Source organism: Xyrauchen texanus, chromosome 44 (assembly GCF_025860055.1).
Source record: "Xyrauchen texanus isolate HMW12.3.18 chromosome 44, RBS_HiC_50CHRs, whole genome shotgun sequence".
Taxonomy (NCBI): domain Eukaryota; kingdom Metazoa; phylum Chordata; class Actinopteri; order Cypriniformes; family Catostomidae; genus Xyrauchen; species Xyrauchen texanus.
This window is the reverse complement of record NC_068319.1, coordinates 31860810-31877148: the sequence shown is the minus strand read 5'-3', so window position 1 is coordinate 31877148 and position 16339 is coordinate 31860810. Positions and strand designations below refer to the sequence as shown.

Below are 16339 nucleotides of genomic sequence, written 5' to 3'. Positions count from 1 at the left end.
GGAAGTAGCGAACACAGACGGTGGGAAAATAGCGCAGTAAAAGTACAGTTACAGCACTTAAAATGTACTCAAGTAAAAGTATTCAATTTTTAAACTACTTAAAAAAGTACAATTCCTGAGGAAAATCTACTTAATTACTGTTATGAAGGCAGACGAGGGCAGACGAGGTGTGAGGATCTAAACGCGGTTTTTATTCAAACTGATGAAGACAAACAAGACTGGAACAAATACGACCACGATGGGAAAATAAAACAAAAACACGAAAAACATCCAAAGGGTAAACAGGCAGGATAAACATCTACGGAGACCAAGGATAACAAATCACAGGAACAAACACATCCAAACATCTACATTCAACGACCGACAATGACTGGTGAACAAACAGGTTTTAAATACACAAACACAATGATGACTAAACGACATGCAGGTGAGAACAATGAAGTGCATGGGCAGTGATGAGGGCAGGGAATTATGGGAAGTGTAGTTTATAACAGGTGACAAGTGAAACACGGGGCAGACAACAGGGGATCGTGACATCCCCCCCCCTCAAAGGAGCAGCTTCCAGACGTGAGAGTTCTGGGGACCGAGCCGTGGAAGGTGGAGTCATGGAAGGCTCTGGAGGCGGAACCGTAGAAGGCTCTGGAGATGGAGCCATGGTAGGCGGAGCCATGGGAGGCTCAGGAGGCGGAGCCGTGGGAGGCGGGGCAGTGGGAGGGAGGCTGAGGAGGTGGAGCTGTGGGAAGCGGAGCCGTGGAAGGCTCAGGAGGCGACGTCGTAGAAGGCTCAGGAGGCGGAGCCATGGAAGGCTCAGGAGGTGACGTTGTAGAAGGCTCAGGAGGCGGAGCCGTGGAAGGCTCTGGAGGCGGAGCTGAGGGAGGCTCAGGAGGTGGAGCCGTGGAAGGCGGAGCCGTGGGAGGCTAAGGAGGTGGCGCCGTGGAAGGCTCTGGAGGCGGGGCTCTGGAAGGCTCGCGGGCGGAGCAGTGGAAAGCTTGAGAGGCGGAGCCCTGGGTGGCTCTGGAGGCGAAGCTGGCTCACTGGCGGTCGAGGCTACAGGCGCTGGCTCACTGGCGGTCGAGGCTACAGGCGCTGGCTCACTGGCGGTCGAGGCTACAGGCGTTGATTGTTGATCATGGCATGCGTGAGCTCTGGTTCACTGAACATTGGAGGCAGAGCCATGGGAGGTTCTGTGGACGGAGCCGTGGAAGGCGGAGGCTGGAGAGTAGAAGTCTTTCCTCTTCTCCTCCTCCTCCGGGCAGACGAGGCTGACAACGCTGGCTCGCTGACCGTGGCAGGCGTGGGCTCTGGTTCCAAATCCAAGATGGCGGCGCGGTAGCACGCAGCGGCCACTCCGGATCCACAATGGTGCTATTTTTGTTAAAAAAGCCCGACTTTTGCAACACATGGACATCGGAGCAACCAGTGTTCGTGTCTACCATCGCCAGACACTACTCAAATATAAGACTCATGCAAAAACCAAGCTGCATGATGACCTGCAGGAGGCGCTACGCGTACTCGGCTTGCTGCGGAGACCAGGCCTCCAGCCCTCGGCGTCGCCTAATGCCGGTGGCCGGGGGAGAGGACGTCGTAAGCGGTGTGCGAGAAAGCGGAAGCGCGGAAAGAGGGCGGGGGTCCATGTTAGTCTAAAAACAAACCCTAGCCGGCCGGCTCTCCCGTCTATCCTGCTCTCAAATGTTTGCTCCCTGGACAATAAACTGGACTATATCCGACTCCAGCAGGCTACGCAGTGTGAGTTTAGAGACAGCTGCGTCTTTGTTTTCACGGAGACGTGGCTCAGCGACAGAGTTCCGGATGCCGCCATTCAGCTAGACGGGCTCGCCTCGTTTCGTACCGACAGAAATACAGCTCTCTGCGGTAAGACTCGCGGTGGTGGCTTGTGTGTTTACATCAACACGGAATGGTGAAAGAACTCTATGCTAGTCTCTAGTTACTGTTCATCGCTGTTGGAGCTTGTGACTGTTAGATGCAGACCTTTTTATCTACCACGGGAATTCACCACTGTTTGCATAACCGGAGTTTACATTCCCCAGCGCTAACGCTAAGGAAGCGCTCTGTGAACTGTATGGGGCTATGAGCGAACTGCAGAACGCTCACCCCGACGGACTGTTTATTGTCGCCGGAGATTTCAACCATGCAAATCTCAAGACAGTGCTCCCTAAATTCCATCAGTATGTGGACTTTGCAACGAGAGGGGCGAACGCGCTTGATCTTGTTTACACGAACATCCCAGGCGCTGCACGGGCGGAGCCCCGCCCCACCTCGGCTACTCAGACCACATCTCTGTTATGTTAATTCCAGCATACAGACCGCTCGTCAGACGCACAAAACCGCTTCAGAAGCAGGTGAAAACCTGGCCAGCAGGAGCCATCTCTGCTCTTCAGGACTGTTTTGAGTGTACTGACTGGCACATGTTCAGGGAGGCTGCAACATATGGCGATTCTACCAACTTGGAGGAATACACAGCATCAGTGACCAGCTACATCAGCAAGTGCATTGATGATGTCACTTTCTCCAAGACCATCACCACACGCTCCAACCAGAAGCCGTGGATGACTGCGGAGGTGCGCACGCTGCTGAGGTCCCGAGACTCCGCCTTCAGAGCAGGCGATAAGGCAGCCCTAAGAACAGCTAGGGCCAAACTGTCACGGGCAATCAGAGAGGCAAAGCGCGACAGGCCCAGAGAATCCACAGTCACTTCCAGGACAGCGGTGACACGCGGCGCATGTGGCAGGGCATCCAGGCCATCACCAACTACAGGACAACATCAGTTGCCTGTGACAAAGATGCCTCCCTTCCAGATGCGCTGAACGACTTCTACGCTCGGTTTGAAGTGCAGAACGACGTGATGGCGAGGAAGTCCACCCCTCCTCCCAACGACCAGGTGCTCTGTCTTACCACGGCAGATGTGAGGAAAACTCTACGTAGAGTCAACCCACGGAAGGCTGCTGGACCAGACAACATTCCTGGCAGAGTGCTCAGAGGATGTGCAGACCAGCTAGCAGATGTTCTTACCGACATCTTCAACATCTCTCTGAGCAGCGCCGTTGTTCCAACGTGCTTCAAGGCCACCACCATCATCCCCATGCCAAAGAAGTCTTCAGTGTCCTGCCTCAACGACTACCGTCCCGTCGCACTTACACCCATCATCATGAAGTGCTTCGAGAGGCTCGTCATGAGGCAGATTAAGACCCAGCTGCCCCCTCACTAGACCCACTGCAGTTTGCGTATCGTTCAAACCGTTCAACGGACGATGCCATCACCACAACCCTCCATCTGGCCCTCACCCACCTAGACAATAAGGACTCATACGTTCGAATGCTGTTCATAGATTTCAGCTCAGCATTCAACACAATCATTCCCCAGCACCTGATTGGAAAGCTGAACCTGCTGGGCCTGGACACCTCCCTCTGCAACTGGATCCTGGACTTCCTGACTGGGAGACCTCAGTCAGTCCGGATCGGGAACAGCATCTCCACCACCACCACACTGAGCACTGGGGCCCCCAGGGCTGTGTGCTCAGTCCACTGCTGTTCACTCTGCTGACTCACGACTGTGCAGCAATGCACAGCTCGAATCACTTCATCAAGTTCGCCGATGACACGACTGTGGTGGGTCTCATCAGCAAGAACAACGAGTCAGCATACAGAGAGGAGGTGCAGCTGCTGACGAACTGGTGTAGAGCCAACAACCTGTCCCTGAATGTCGACAAAACAAAAGAGATGGTTGTTGACTTTAGGAGAGCACAAGGTGAACACACTCCGCTGAACATCGACGGCTCCTCTGTGGAGATCGTCAAGAGCACCAAATTTCTTGGTGTTCACCTGGCGGAGAACCTCACCTGGTCCCTCAACACCAGCTCTATCACCAAGAAAGCCCAGCAGCGTCTCTACTTTCTTCGAAGGCTGAGGAAAGCACATCTCCCAACCCCCATCCTCACTACATTCTATAGAGGGACTATTGAGAGCATCCTGAGCAGCTGCATCACTGCCTGGTTTGGGACTTGCACCGTTTCGGACCGCAAAGCCCTGCAGAGGATAGTGAGGACAGCTGAGAAGATCATTGGGGTCTCTCTTCCCTCCATCAAAGACATTTACAAAAAACACTGTATCCGGAAAGGAACCAGCATTGTGGACGACCCCACACACCCCTCACACAAACTCTTTACCCTCCTCCCGTCTGGCAAGAGGTACCGAAGCATTCGGGCCCTCACGGCCAGACTGTGTAACAGCTTCTTCCCCCAAGCCATCAGACTTCTCAATACTCAGAGACTGGTTTGACATACACGTGTCCTGAGTTGCACTTTAATAACTGTCACTTTATAACTGTCTGCTACCTCAATAACTGCTATGTGCATAGAACATTATCTCATAGTATGTTATGTTTACATTTTTAGAAACTGTCATCTTTTTGCACTACTAAGTACTGGTCGGCGCTGCACTGTCTATTGTCCTGTTCATTGTCAGTAATTTGTTGTACTGTCCTGTACTTTTTGCACATGTTTGCATGTGCACTTTATATAGGTATATATAGGTAGTTTATATAGGTATTTTATTTCGTTGTGTAGTCTCATGTGGTCCTATGTTGGTCCTTTGTTGTTTTTATGTAGCACCATGGTCCTGGAGGAACGTTGTCTCGTTTTGCTGTGTACTGTACTAACTGTATATGGTTGAAACGACAATAAAAACCACTTGACTTGACTTGACTTGACTTGGCTCGCTGACCGTGGCAGGCATGGGCTCTGGCTCGCTGACCGTGGCAGGCGTGGGCTCTGGCTCGCTGACCGTGGCAGGCGGAGACTGGGAAGCAGAAGCCTTTCCTCTTCTCCTCCTCCTGGCGGACAAAGCTGGCAACGCTGGCTCTTTGGCCGAGGCAGGCGTGGGCGTTGGCTCGCTGGCAGGCATGGGCGTTGGCTCATTGGCCGTGGCAGGCATGAAGGGACGAGCCATGGAAGACTGGGGGGTGACCACTGTGGGAGGAGAGGTAGGGCTCTCTTCAACTACGCCCACAGTGAACGGCGAGCCGCAGACTAGTAGAGTCTCCTCCACGAATTCGAGGAGCGTCCAGCGGCGAGTCGCCGGTGGCAACCGCTCCTTGAGCGAACTGTTCAGATTAACCTCTTAATTAAAAAAATTGTTAATGCCGGTCAATCGGTTAACTGTTTACATCCCTATATGGGAAATATTAGTTTATCAATAAGAAAAACAAAAAACAACATATGTTCCTAAAAAGATGTTCCCTATGTTTCTTGAATGGAGGTTAAGTTGCTAAACTGTTTTATTAAGTCCCGGGGTTGCGTTGACACCAATACCAATTGCCTGTGAGAGAGGAGGGCGAGGGGGCTTTCCAGAGATATTAAAATACATTTTGGATATTATAGACATTGTCTGTCATTCTTATTTGATTTACTTAGCCACTGCATGTTGGTTATTTTGCTGTGGTAGCCTGTACAGCTCTTTGAAATAGCCAAAATAATTTGACAAAGTGAAATGATACCGTTATGCAGTAAAGACTTGAAACTACTTCATAGCTGTGCGTTTACTGAAAAATAATTGCACACCTAAGAACATCTGTCAACCAATCAGAATCTAGCATTCAAAAGCCCTGTGGTAGAAGTTTATTTAATTCTTATAGATTAATTAAGACGTGACTCAAATTTTGTTTACAGGGGTGCAAGAATGGCAAACCTCATATGAAATAAATACAAAATAAATATAAAATAAAAATGAAAAAGAATAAAGATTTTATTTTAAAGCCCAATTTTTCTTTTGGGCACTATGGCTTGGAAGAATTATGAATTTTTCTTTCATTTAGTAACACTTACAATTTAAACAGATGGTTGATTTTTTTTTAAACAAATATTGGCCCACTTAAAATTTGTATAAAATTTTTTAAACTTTATATAACCAATGTTTGAATACTTCCCTCTCTTTAGAATTGCTTGGTTGTTAATGACATATTCACCGTAGTAGCAACACGTTGCTATATTTGTTTGTTTGCTTCTCAAAAATGATGTAGCTTTTTTATTTTAAGTTTTTATCCCCATTTCTCCCAATTTGGAATGCCCAATTTCCACTACTTAGTAGGTCCTCGTGGTGATGGGGTTACTCACCTCAATCCGGGTGGCGGATTGACTGTCTTCTGAGATGACAATCCACACATCTTATCACGTGACTCATTGTACATGATACTGCGGAGACTCACGGCACGGCACGACTCATGCTACTCTCCGCGATCAATGCACAATTTACCACGTGCCCCATTGAGAGCGAGAACCACTAATCTTGACCACGAGGAGGTTACCCCATGTGAATCTACCCTCCCTAGCAACCGGGTCAATTTAGTTGCTAGGGAGGGTAGATTGGTGCCTGGATTTGAACTTGCAACTCCAGGGGTGAATAAATAATGTAGCTTTAAAATAATGCCACCAAAAATAGATCACAATCATTAAGTCCTGTACCATTTAGGTCTACTATATAGGAGGGTGTATCTTTCACCTTTCGGGTCATATTTCACCCGAAATCAAAAGAATAAAAGACATTAAAGTTTCTTAAAGCTTAAGTGTGTCATTTCTGTGACACTAGCATCACCAAACAGAATTGCAAACAGAATTCTGAATATACCCTTTATCAGATAGTTCTTCCCCAAACCTATGCGATTGGCTGAGCCAATGTTGTTGTACCAGGCTGGATGTTCAAAACAAACAGGGCGATTCATCCTGAGAAAGTGCCACAGAGCTGCAGTGTACAGGTGTTTTATTACAATTGTTTCTGTCTTTTAAGCTGGGAGTGAGAAGGTATTTGAACATCAACCTGTCTGAGACCGTCAATCTGCGCATCTTATCTCGTGGCTTGTTGAGTGCGTTACTGTGGAGACGTAGCACATGTGAAGGCCCACGCTATACTCTGCGGCATCCACGCACAACTCACCACGTGCCCCACCAAGAGCGAGAACCACACATTGTAGCGACCACGAGGAGGTTACCCCATGTGACTACCCTCCCTAGCAACCAGGCCAATTTGGTTGTTTAGGAAGCCTGACTAGATTCACTCAGAATGCCCTGGATTAGAATTCGAGACTCCAGGGGTGGTAGTCAGTGTCAATACTCGCTGAGCTACCCAGGCCCCCATTTTTTAGGACCATTAATATATGACATATTTTCTTGACAATTAAGCACAGTCCCCCCAATTATTAATGTAAATAAAAATCTCAGTTTATGTGAGAAAAATAATATTTAAGTTGTAAAATATATATTATCTTTATTACTGTAATGGGAATCACCATTGAGAATAATGAAAATGATACACATTACAGAATTAACTTAATCATAAAATGTCCAGACCCATTACAGTAATGAGAATTTTGGGGTGCTTAGTTGTCATAAAAACAATGCCAAATCTAAGATAATATTTTCATTCTTTTATTAATCTTTTTTTTTTAATTATTTGTTAAAATATGACTAGGACAAGTTTTCATGAGGTTCGTTCTGGAACTGTTTCTATGAAATACTTCTAAAAGTAAAGATGCTCGTATTTCTACAGGTCTGAGTCAAGTAGGCCATCGAACAGCAGCTCTTCTATACGCAAGGAGGGGAAATTCCGCATGCTGAACCACATCTTCTGCAAAAAGAAGAAAGAGCTGCACCCTTCACAGCAGACAGACTTGAGTCAAGAGTGTCAACTCAAAGAGGAAACATCTGAAGTGGATGACATCGTAACAATGTTCGATTGTCTCGCTGAACTCAAAAGAGACGAGAGTGAAAACGGCTCTACTGTCAGAAAACGAAACGATGAGTCTGAGAAAGCCCAGCTGGTCGAGGACGCTTCCAGTAAGGATTTCAAAAGTCTCCCACCTATACGCACACAGAGTCTTCCTCCGATCATGCTGGGAAAGACGTTGCTGGTGAATACACAGGCCCACAGAACCGCCTCAGGTCATGTGGTTGGACATTTAGCACATAGGTCGCAGAAGAGCAAGAGCGAGCATGACCTATTTGATGGTAAAACTAAGGCTCAAATAGCTCTCGGACAGGCATGGAAGACTGAATCCAATCAAATACTGAGTCACAAGGCGTGGATCTCAGCTCCATCTGATCGTCTGCTTGATAAACTACTGCATGAAACTTCAAGTCCTTTAAATGTGCTGTGCTCAAATCACATACCATACATACAGAGAAATGACCAGGGTAGGATACATACACTGTGTCTATAAATGTCTATATATGGGTGATTCTTCAATAAGGGGAACTTTTCTGCCCCCTAGGATGATTTGAAAGAAAACAGTGTTTTCATCATTTTAGTTTTTAGTGAGAGATTATAATAGTTTTAAACTTTTAATGCATCTCTTTTATTACTTTTTCTCGTTTTTAAAAGTGTTGAATGGTTATAGGTACGTGTAACGCTTTACAGTTGATTTTTCAGAACATACCAATGGTAAAAAATGTAAAATGTAAAAATTGTTTGAACATTTTCATTATTTATTTTTTCCGGTTACTTTACAAATTTACCTCTCCTTTTCTTCAATTGTACTTTTTCTATTTTTTGACTTAATAAATTATTTTTTGAATATATGACTTGCCACCACCAATTTTCTATTTTTAACTTTTTGAGTCTTGCAAGTTGTGCTGTGAGCTGTACCATTACCACGGATGTGTGTGGGCTGGGGAACAGACTGCTGGGATGTTCAGGAGAGGCTTAAAATGATGAAGGGTCAGAAACCTATGGCAAGCATACCACCATTGGCACGCAGTGTGGTAATATTTGACACAAGGCGATAGTGAGAATCCGCCTGGCGGATAAAAGCCCTCACTGAAGGTTTACATGATTCAGTCCAACTCTTACAATAATAAGCATTCTTACAATATAGGGTGGCGATCTCTCCTGAATGGCTATTGATTTCCTTTTTAATTTAGGGTTATTAATAATTTCTTATGTATTAAGGCCTTTGTATTAAGCTTACTTGCAAATTGATTTCTCCTTGTACGATATTCATTTCTAAATAGAAAATTGCCAAGTAAGGATCTCTGAATTCTGAAAATATGAAGTAGTTAACAGGCTACATAAGAATAGAACCATTATAATAAATTCATGTATTTATTTTGGAAAGTGCAAAATTCGGGACTCTTTATCGCAATAGTGGCTGGCTGGACTAGCCAACCAGAACGGCAGTTCTTTAATGAATAGGCCGCTGTTATGACAACTTAATTCCATAAAAATGTATTAATGCACAAGTATAGATCCAAGAGAATAGATTAATGTAATTCCTTGGAGTGAGTCAACTCTCTCGCTATCGCCTGTGTACCAATAATTACCACACTGCCTGCCTATGGTGGCATGCTTGCCATAGGTTTCTGACCCCTGCTGTAACAGTCTGTCTCCCTCTTGTTTCCTAGGACTCTATTTTGAAGTGTTTCACCCGGACTACGTTACCCAGTATGCACTGCCCTCATCACTGCCATCTGTTCCTCATTGTTCTCAACTGTTTTACATTTCTTCATTAGTTCTTGTCTTTATAAATAACCTTTAGTTTTTGCATTCATTTGTCAGTTGTTGTTTGTTGTTGTTTTGAGTTCCGGTTTGTTTGCTTCACTGTCGTATTTTATTTTAAAGCCTGCAAATAGATCCTATGTCTCCCGTCTCATCTCAGCAACTACTCATGACACCTGCATCCTTTTAAGCTACTTCTGAACATCTCTGCAGTAATAAGCAGTCTGTTCCCCAGCCCACACACATACCCGAACCCGTGGTAATGGTACAGCCCACAACGCAACTTGCAAGATGCAAACATTTAAAAATAGGAAATTTGTGAAAGTCATATATTCAAAAAATAATTTCTTAAGTCAAAATTACTAAAAGTAAAATTGAAGAAAAGGAGAGGAAAAAGTCAGTTATCCATCCATAAATTTACCGGAAAAAAGGAATAATGAAAGTTTTAACCCATTTTTCTCTTTGGATTGGTATGGTCTGAACAATCAACTGCAAAGCATCACACGGACCGTTATATTTGCCTGTTTTTTTACTTTGGGCTTTTCCCCTACCATGCCTTTTTCTTTTCCCATCTATATTAAAATTAATTCTTTCTAAGAACTTCATCATAGCCAGTGCTCAAAGTGAGCAGGTACACAGTACTGGTGACAACTCTTGCAGACCGGCAGCTCTTTTGTGATGGCGGTAGTGTCGCCCAGAAATGCTCAGGGGTACCCCACCCCCTGACAGACTTTATATTTTATAACTATATTTTCTCAACTGTCATGAAATGTCATTAACATCATAAACAATAGCAAAAATTCACTTGAAGGCTGATCAAGGACATGATGACATCTTTATTCCACGACATTTGAAAAATCTTTTTACATTGATCATACATTGGTTTGAAAAATTCAGATTTTCCAGATTTTGAATAGCCCTTCCTTTGAAGAATCACCCATTCACTGTATGGTAAAAATCATGTGCATCCACAACTATAAACCTGTCAAATTTGTTCTTATTTTTTCTTTTCTAAACAGCTCAAAATCATCTTTTACCTCTGAAGGTTAGAGAATCTGCCCTCATACGAAACAGTCTCGCTCCAATCCGTGACCACTGCACACACAGATGTATGTTTCATGCTTAAAATCTCACATTACATCTCTGATATGTCCATGCATTCATAACACTCTTTACATGTTTATGATGCTAAAGACAAGCAGAATTATACTCACATGATAGACTATCAGTCAAAACACGTTTGATCTTGAAAACATTTTGAATGAAAGGTTTATGCTCACATGCTTGAAATTGGTTTTGTAGGTAAATATAAATTGTCTATGAATGAATTTCGTAACAGAACAAAATATTTAATACAATTGTTTTTACTGAGTTGGAAAGTATGGTGAGGGTTAAGCAGCCAACTAGTGTGCAGAGTTGTAATATAGACAAAGGGGATATTTAAACTTGGTCACTTCATGCATTTTTACTGATCGGATTGCTATCTGATAATGAAAAGACCAAGAGTTAATCCCCTCCGAGACGGATTCGAGACAGATGTAAATGCGTTCACTCAAACCACTTCCGGAGCTTTCACGTTCCATTCGAAACTCGGTCAAGTGTAAATGCATCTGGCTGTTTAAGAAGATACATTTTATTTTTATAGCGCCATTCCCAAAGCTCAAGGTCACTTTACAATAAGTGCATTTCTGAAATAAATGTCATGATATGATAAATGATACAAGATACATATAAAAAAAATACTGTACTTTAAACTTTACTCCACCCAAACAGAACAACGTCGGAATAGGGAAAATGTAAAACATATCAGCTGTTACCGAGTATTTGCATAGGGCTCCTGCCATGCCATAAATAATACCAAATTAAGAAACGGATGCATGATGTAGGAGAGACAGAACTTTTTGCTTCTTTTATTTGATGCAGATCGCTGAGAAACTAAACACAAATGAGTGCAGCTTACATGCATGACGCATCTTACCTGTGACAATACACAGTGCGCACACACACAGATACCCGCCCATGGGGCAGAGTCACTTGGAATAAAATAATACATCCCATCCTTTAAAATAGCTGCCCAGCATTAGTATAATCATGGAAGTGAACTCTGTTTTATTTGCATATAGCGCAGGAATTAGTAACTGGAACTTATTCAATCACATACTGTAGCAATCCAATCAGTAAAAATGCATAAAGTGACCAAGTGTAAATACCCCCAAAGAGTAACTTTGAAGATGATAAAATACAAGATGTTGGTCAAAACATAATTCCCATACTTAATTCCCATTTGTGTTGGGTGTAATCTGATTACAAATTAATGAGTTCAAATGAATTAGTTACTATAATCTAATTACGTGTATCACTCAAAAAGTAGTGTAATCCATTACATTTTCATTATTGTAATCTGGTTACAGTTTCTGACTTTCAATGTTATTTATATTATTTATGTAGAATAAAACATTTACAACATGAATTATGTTCATATGTACATCTTTAAGTCATGTGATTACATTTTTCCATGAAGAAATAAGTAATCCAATTACAATTTTAGAGAATTAGTAATTGTTATGGCTAATGTTTTTTTTGGAGTAACACATTCCCAAGTCTGTTTTTTGAGCAGTGTTCATATGGTCAGTTTAATACAACAAATTTTGATGTGATCTGCAGTTTCGTTGCCACCCGACCAGGTCTCCCAGGGAGTGAAGAAGTCAAAATCCTGTCTAGGAACAAGTCTGACTGGACTTCCGCCTCCGTTCGCATCCAAACCGCACAGAGCAGGAATCACCCAGAGCCAGCTGCTTGGTTCACTCCCAAATCCTCTGACAGGAGAACCATTGAGGAACATTCAAGTTCTTCCTGCTATTCCACCTCAGAGAAAACGCACCCCGTCACCTCTCACAACCCATATGCCTCACAATCAACAACCTGATGGAGATTTGTTTTCTCACTGCTGAAACCAGAGATGAGATTTTAACAAGTTTTACATTGAGATAATGTTCATGTTTCATTGGGTCATATGGGGGGGGGGTGGGGTAGAGATTAGATCATGATGATGCTAACGGAATCACTGTTTGATAAAATTTACCCTAACAAGCTATTTTTCATACAATTTTACAAATTTGATCTTTTTGTATTGTATGCATAAGGTTTAACTTCTACTGACACACTTAGGATTCTTTCACACTAGCACTTTTGGTGCACACCCGGGTTCATTTGATGTCAAAGTTCGGTTAGTTTGGATCATGTGAACACTGTTTTCTGAACACAGATGCAGTTCGCAGTTGCACACCCAAGTTCTGAAAACAGCGTCCGATTGAAAAGGTGGAATGGGGTATGGTTTGTGTGAACTCTGGAAAGGATCGCTGCTGAAATTAACACAATCGCCTTAAATCGCAGAAGTAAACTGCTGTTGATGGTATATTTTATGCTCCCGATCAGTAGTTAATGTTATTCTATGAACATGCACTAAGATGCATTTCTCCCAGAGGGGGCCTGGGTAGCTCAGCGAGTATTGACGCTGACTACCACCCTTGGAGTCACGAATTCTCTAGGGAGGGTACAGTCACATGGGGTAACCTCCTCGTGGTCGTGAATAGTGGTTCTCGCTCTCAATGGGGCGTGTGGTAAGTTGTGCGTGGATCGCGGAGTAGCATGAGTCTCTGTGGTGTCGCTGCACAATGAGCCACGTGATAAAATGCGTGGATTGACGGTCTCAGAAGTCGAGGAAACTGAGACCAGATTGAAGTGAGTAACAGCACCACCACGAGGACCAACTAAGTAGCGGGAATTGGGCATCCAAATTGATTTATTTTTTTATTTTTATAAAAATGTATCAAATTAAATATATAAATACGAACGTCGACAGGGGATAATGGGGTGGAAGCCGCTGCAGTAGGGGCTTCCTTGGGAGTTGTGGTTCACTTGGCTTCAGCATGTGTAAGCCGGTGTGTTAATGCGCCCCTGCTTTCTTACATTTTAACCTAACATCAGCAGATTGGTGAAAATGTTCTGACATATTATTTTTCAGTGCTATATATTGCTTATTTTAGTGCTTTCTCTTAAAAAAAAAATCCACTCATCACATTTGCATGTTCTATATATTTTTTAAAGTCATAACCAGCTTACACCGGTGGGGCCTGTTGTCATGATTTCCCCACAAACCCACGGCCCTGCATACTTCAATACTTCACTTAACACAGTGAAGCTGACACCTCATGTTTTAACCTAGTTACAGTAGTAAACAGCTGCCACTTGTACTCATGTTAATGATGCAGTCGGACCGCGGTTTGGACCTAAATAATATGACAGTCGGGGAAGGGAAGGAAATTAACCCGGGTTTGTACCAAGCATTCGAGTGTGAAAGCAACCTCAAACACGTGTTTTTTTTGTAAATTGTTGCTATGAATAAAAAGGAATTGTTAAAGTGTCTTGATGTTGCGGCATTTCTGAGGTTCAGAAAAAGCTCTTAAAGATTGTTAATATTTCATTCACAATGCTCTCAAGATGCACAACAAACCACGGAGCTTCTGATGTGCCTCTCATCCAGGAAGAGGAAAAATATTCATTATATCCATTATATTTGGTAGATGAAAAAAGTTTTTTCATTCAACTGCTATACTCTTTGATATTCTGATGCAGCAGATTGTACTGGATCTCTAGTTTATAACACATCATAAGATTAGCTGCAAGCAGCCATTGCGGTGCCAAGCCCCCTAAATTGCCTATTTGGCCTACAGGACCCAAAGAGTGGCTATGATGTATATTGCAATTGATTATTGGTTTATGAGTCACCCCGAGCAGGGTACGAACCTGTAACTTTCCGTATTCTATCTCTGTGCACAATCCGCTGCCTCATGAATGACAACCACAAAAGGGAAATACCAAGCTGAGAGTAAGCACAGCGGTTACCATGATCAACTTCATATTAATATCACTCTTCAACTAAGAAGAAAATCAAAATTCTATTAGCCCTGCAACCATTCAGTAAGCACAATACAAAGAGCTCAAATACAAGAGAAACCAACCCAGATGACCTGACTTGGTATAGGATGATGACCCATGACCTTTGGAACTATAGCCCAGAACTTAACATGATGTGCCTGCCACTCTAACATTCCAAGGTTAGAGTCAGCACACAGGACTGTTGGTTATCTATTGAACTATAGGTGGTGCTATAGAGTTTGTCTTAGAGACCCCAAATGATGTCTGGTGGCTATTGATGCTCACTTCTATAAGTGTGCCACATTTTATCATTAAAAACCGCACCATATTGATCTCAACAGCTCACTAGTACAATGCATCAACCACTACGCTACATAGCCACAAGCTGTAGAGGTTCTAAACAGACATACCAAACTGAGACTCAGCAGGTTTTAAACAAGATGAAAATAAAAAATATATATATTTTATACATTTTCCTCTGCATTTTCTGAAGATTTTATAATAAAATTCAAAAGGGTGGAGAGCTGATATGGCTGATATCAAACACAATTGAAATAAAGAACAGTCTGGTAAAAATGTTCATTGCATCTTCTAAACAGTTGACATATTGTCCAGAGCTGTGCTTGAACTGGTACCCATTCAATTCAATCTCTACAGTATGGCGCACAGACATAACGCTACATAGCAATGATACATAATAAAGATGCAATGATACATCAAATGTTGTTTCAATTAACCACTATGTGGTGCTGTCTCCAAACTGCTCAACAATACATTTAAAATATATTTAGCATTTTAATCAAATTAAATATGGCAGAGAGTCATAGAGAGCTGATATGTGGACAGTTGTATCATTGAAATCCTCTGCTTTGATGCTCACAAGCATAATAATGATCAGGAAGGCTGATATTAATGAGAACACACCACTCACATATGCCATGTACTGCGGTCATACAGCCAGCATCAAACTCCTTTATGTTCTTGTGGGTGTGGTCTTTAGGATACGTCCCAGTAAACAATTGCGTTGAGTGGCGCAATTACATTTTAAGTGATGTTCGTAATTTGAAAGCAAAGAACGCAAGATCTTGCTGGTGAGTCTGTCATCACTGCTGGTTTTGCCATTGAGAAAGAGATCCTTATGGATTTGAAAACCTAAGATATTCTGCATGATCGTGTGATTGATTAATTAAACAGGAAAGGAGGACTGATTTTCACTTCAAGCAAATTGGTAAGTGCTTTTTGCAAGTGTAAATTAGGCTGCTTGAGCATTCAGTGTCGGGTCAAGTTTTGAAAAGTTACTGTGTACACAGAAGAAAAAACATTATTGCAAGCTAAATTTAGGCTAAATCGCAGATATTGTTAGAGAGAATTGTCGTGGTGTTAGACCTCCTCGGTTGTGGCTTTCGTGTGTGGACATGTTATTGTAATTGGTATTATTAGTTGACTGCCACGTAATGTACGTCTTATTAATTATGAAACTGTGTTTTCTTAATGGCACGAATCGCACTGATGGCCTAGACTTAAAATTCATGGAACGTGGCTGAGAAAGAATTTGTTTTTTTGAGAGTTAAAGATTTATTGAAGTGAACCAAAAGATGAGAGAGTATTTGCCCCATTATACACTGTAACAACATACATTTTTACATTTACTTTAACAGCTATACTGCAGAATACAAAATTGTTATCTGAGAATGTTGAATATAACATTAAAAATACAAATATATTAAAATATCTACAAATCCTTTTAAAAAAACATGCATTCACCTGAGAAGCAGCAAATAAAATATTTAGATTATATGTTATGAGAATACATCTTGAAGTATATTTCGTCTTTACTGCACTTGAAGAAATATATCAAAGTTAAAAAATACACTTATATTCAAAAAACTATACCCAGATAG

At 42.6% G+C, this 16339-nt stretch overlaps 1 protein-coding gene across 2 annotated transcripts in view; it reads left to right on the top strand.

The window, feature by feature from the left end:
• ankrd55 (ankyrin repeat domain 55) overlaps positions 1-13902 on the top strand; it is a 48435-nt gene extending 34533 nt beyond the window's left edge. For both annotated transcript variants that reach the window (XM_052116995.1, XM_052116996.1), the window contains 3 exons: positions 7557-8200; positions 10520-10609; positions 12165-13902. In XM_052116995.1, coding sequence (XP_051972955.1) covers positions 7557-8200; positions 10520-10609; positions 12165-12451 — 1021 coding nt within the window. In that variant the 3' untranslated portion in view covers positions 12452-13902. The remainder of the gene's footprint in view (positions 1-7556; positions 8201-10519; positions 10610-12164) is intronic.
• The last annotated feature ends 2437 nt before the right edge of the window (positions 13903-16339 follow it).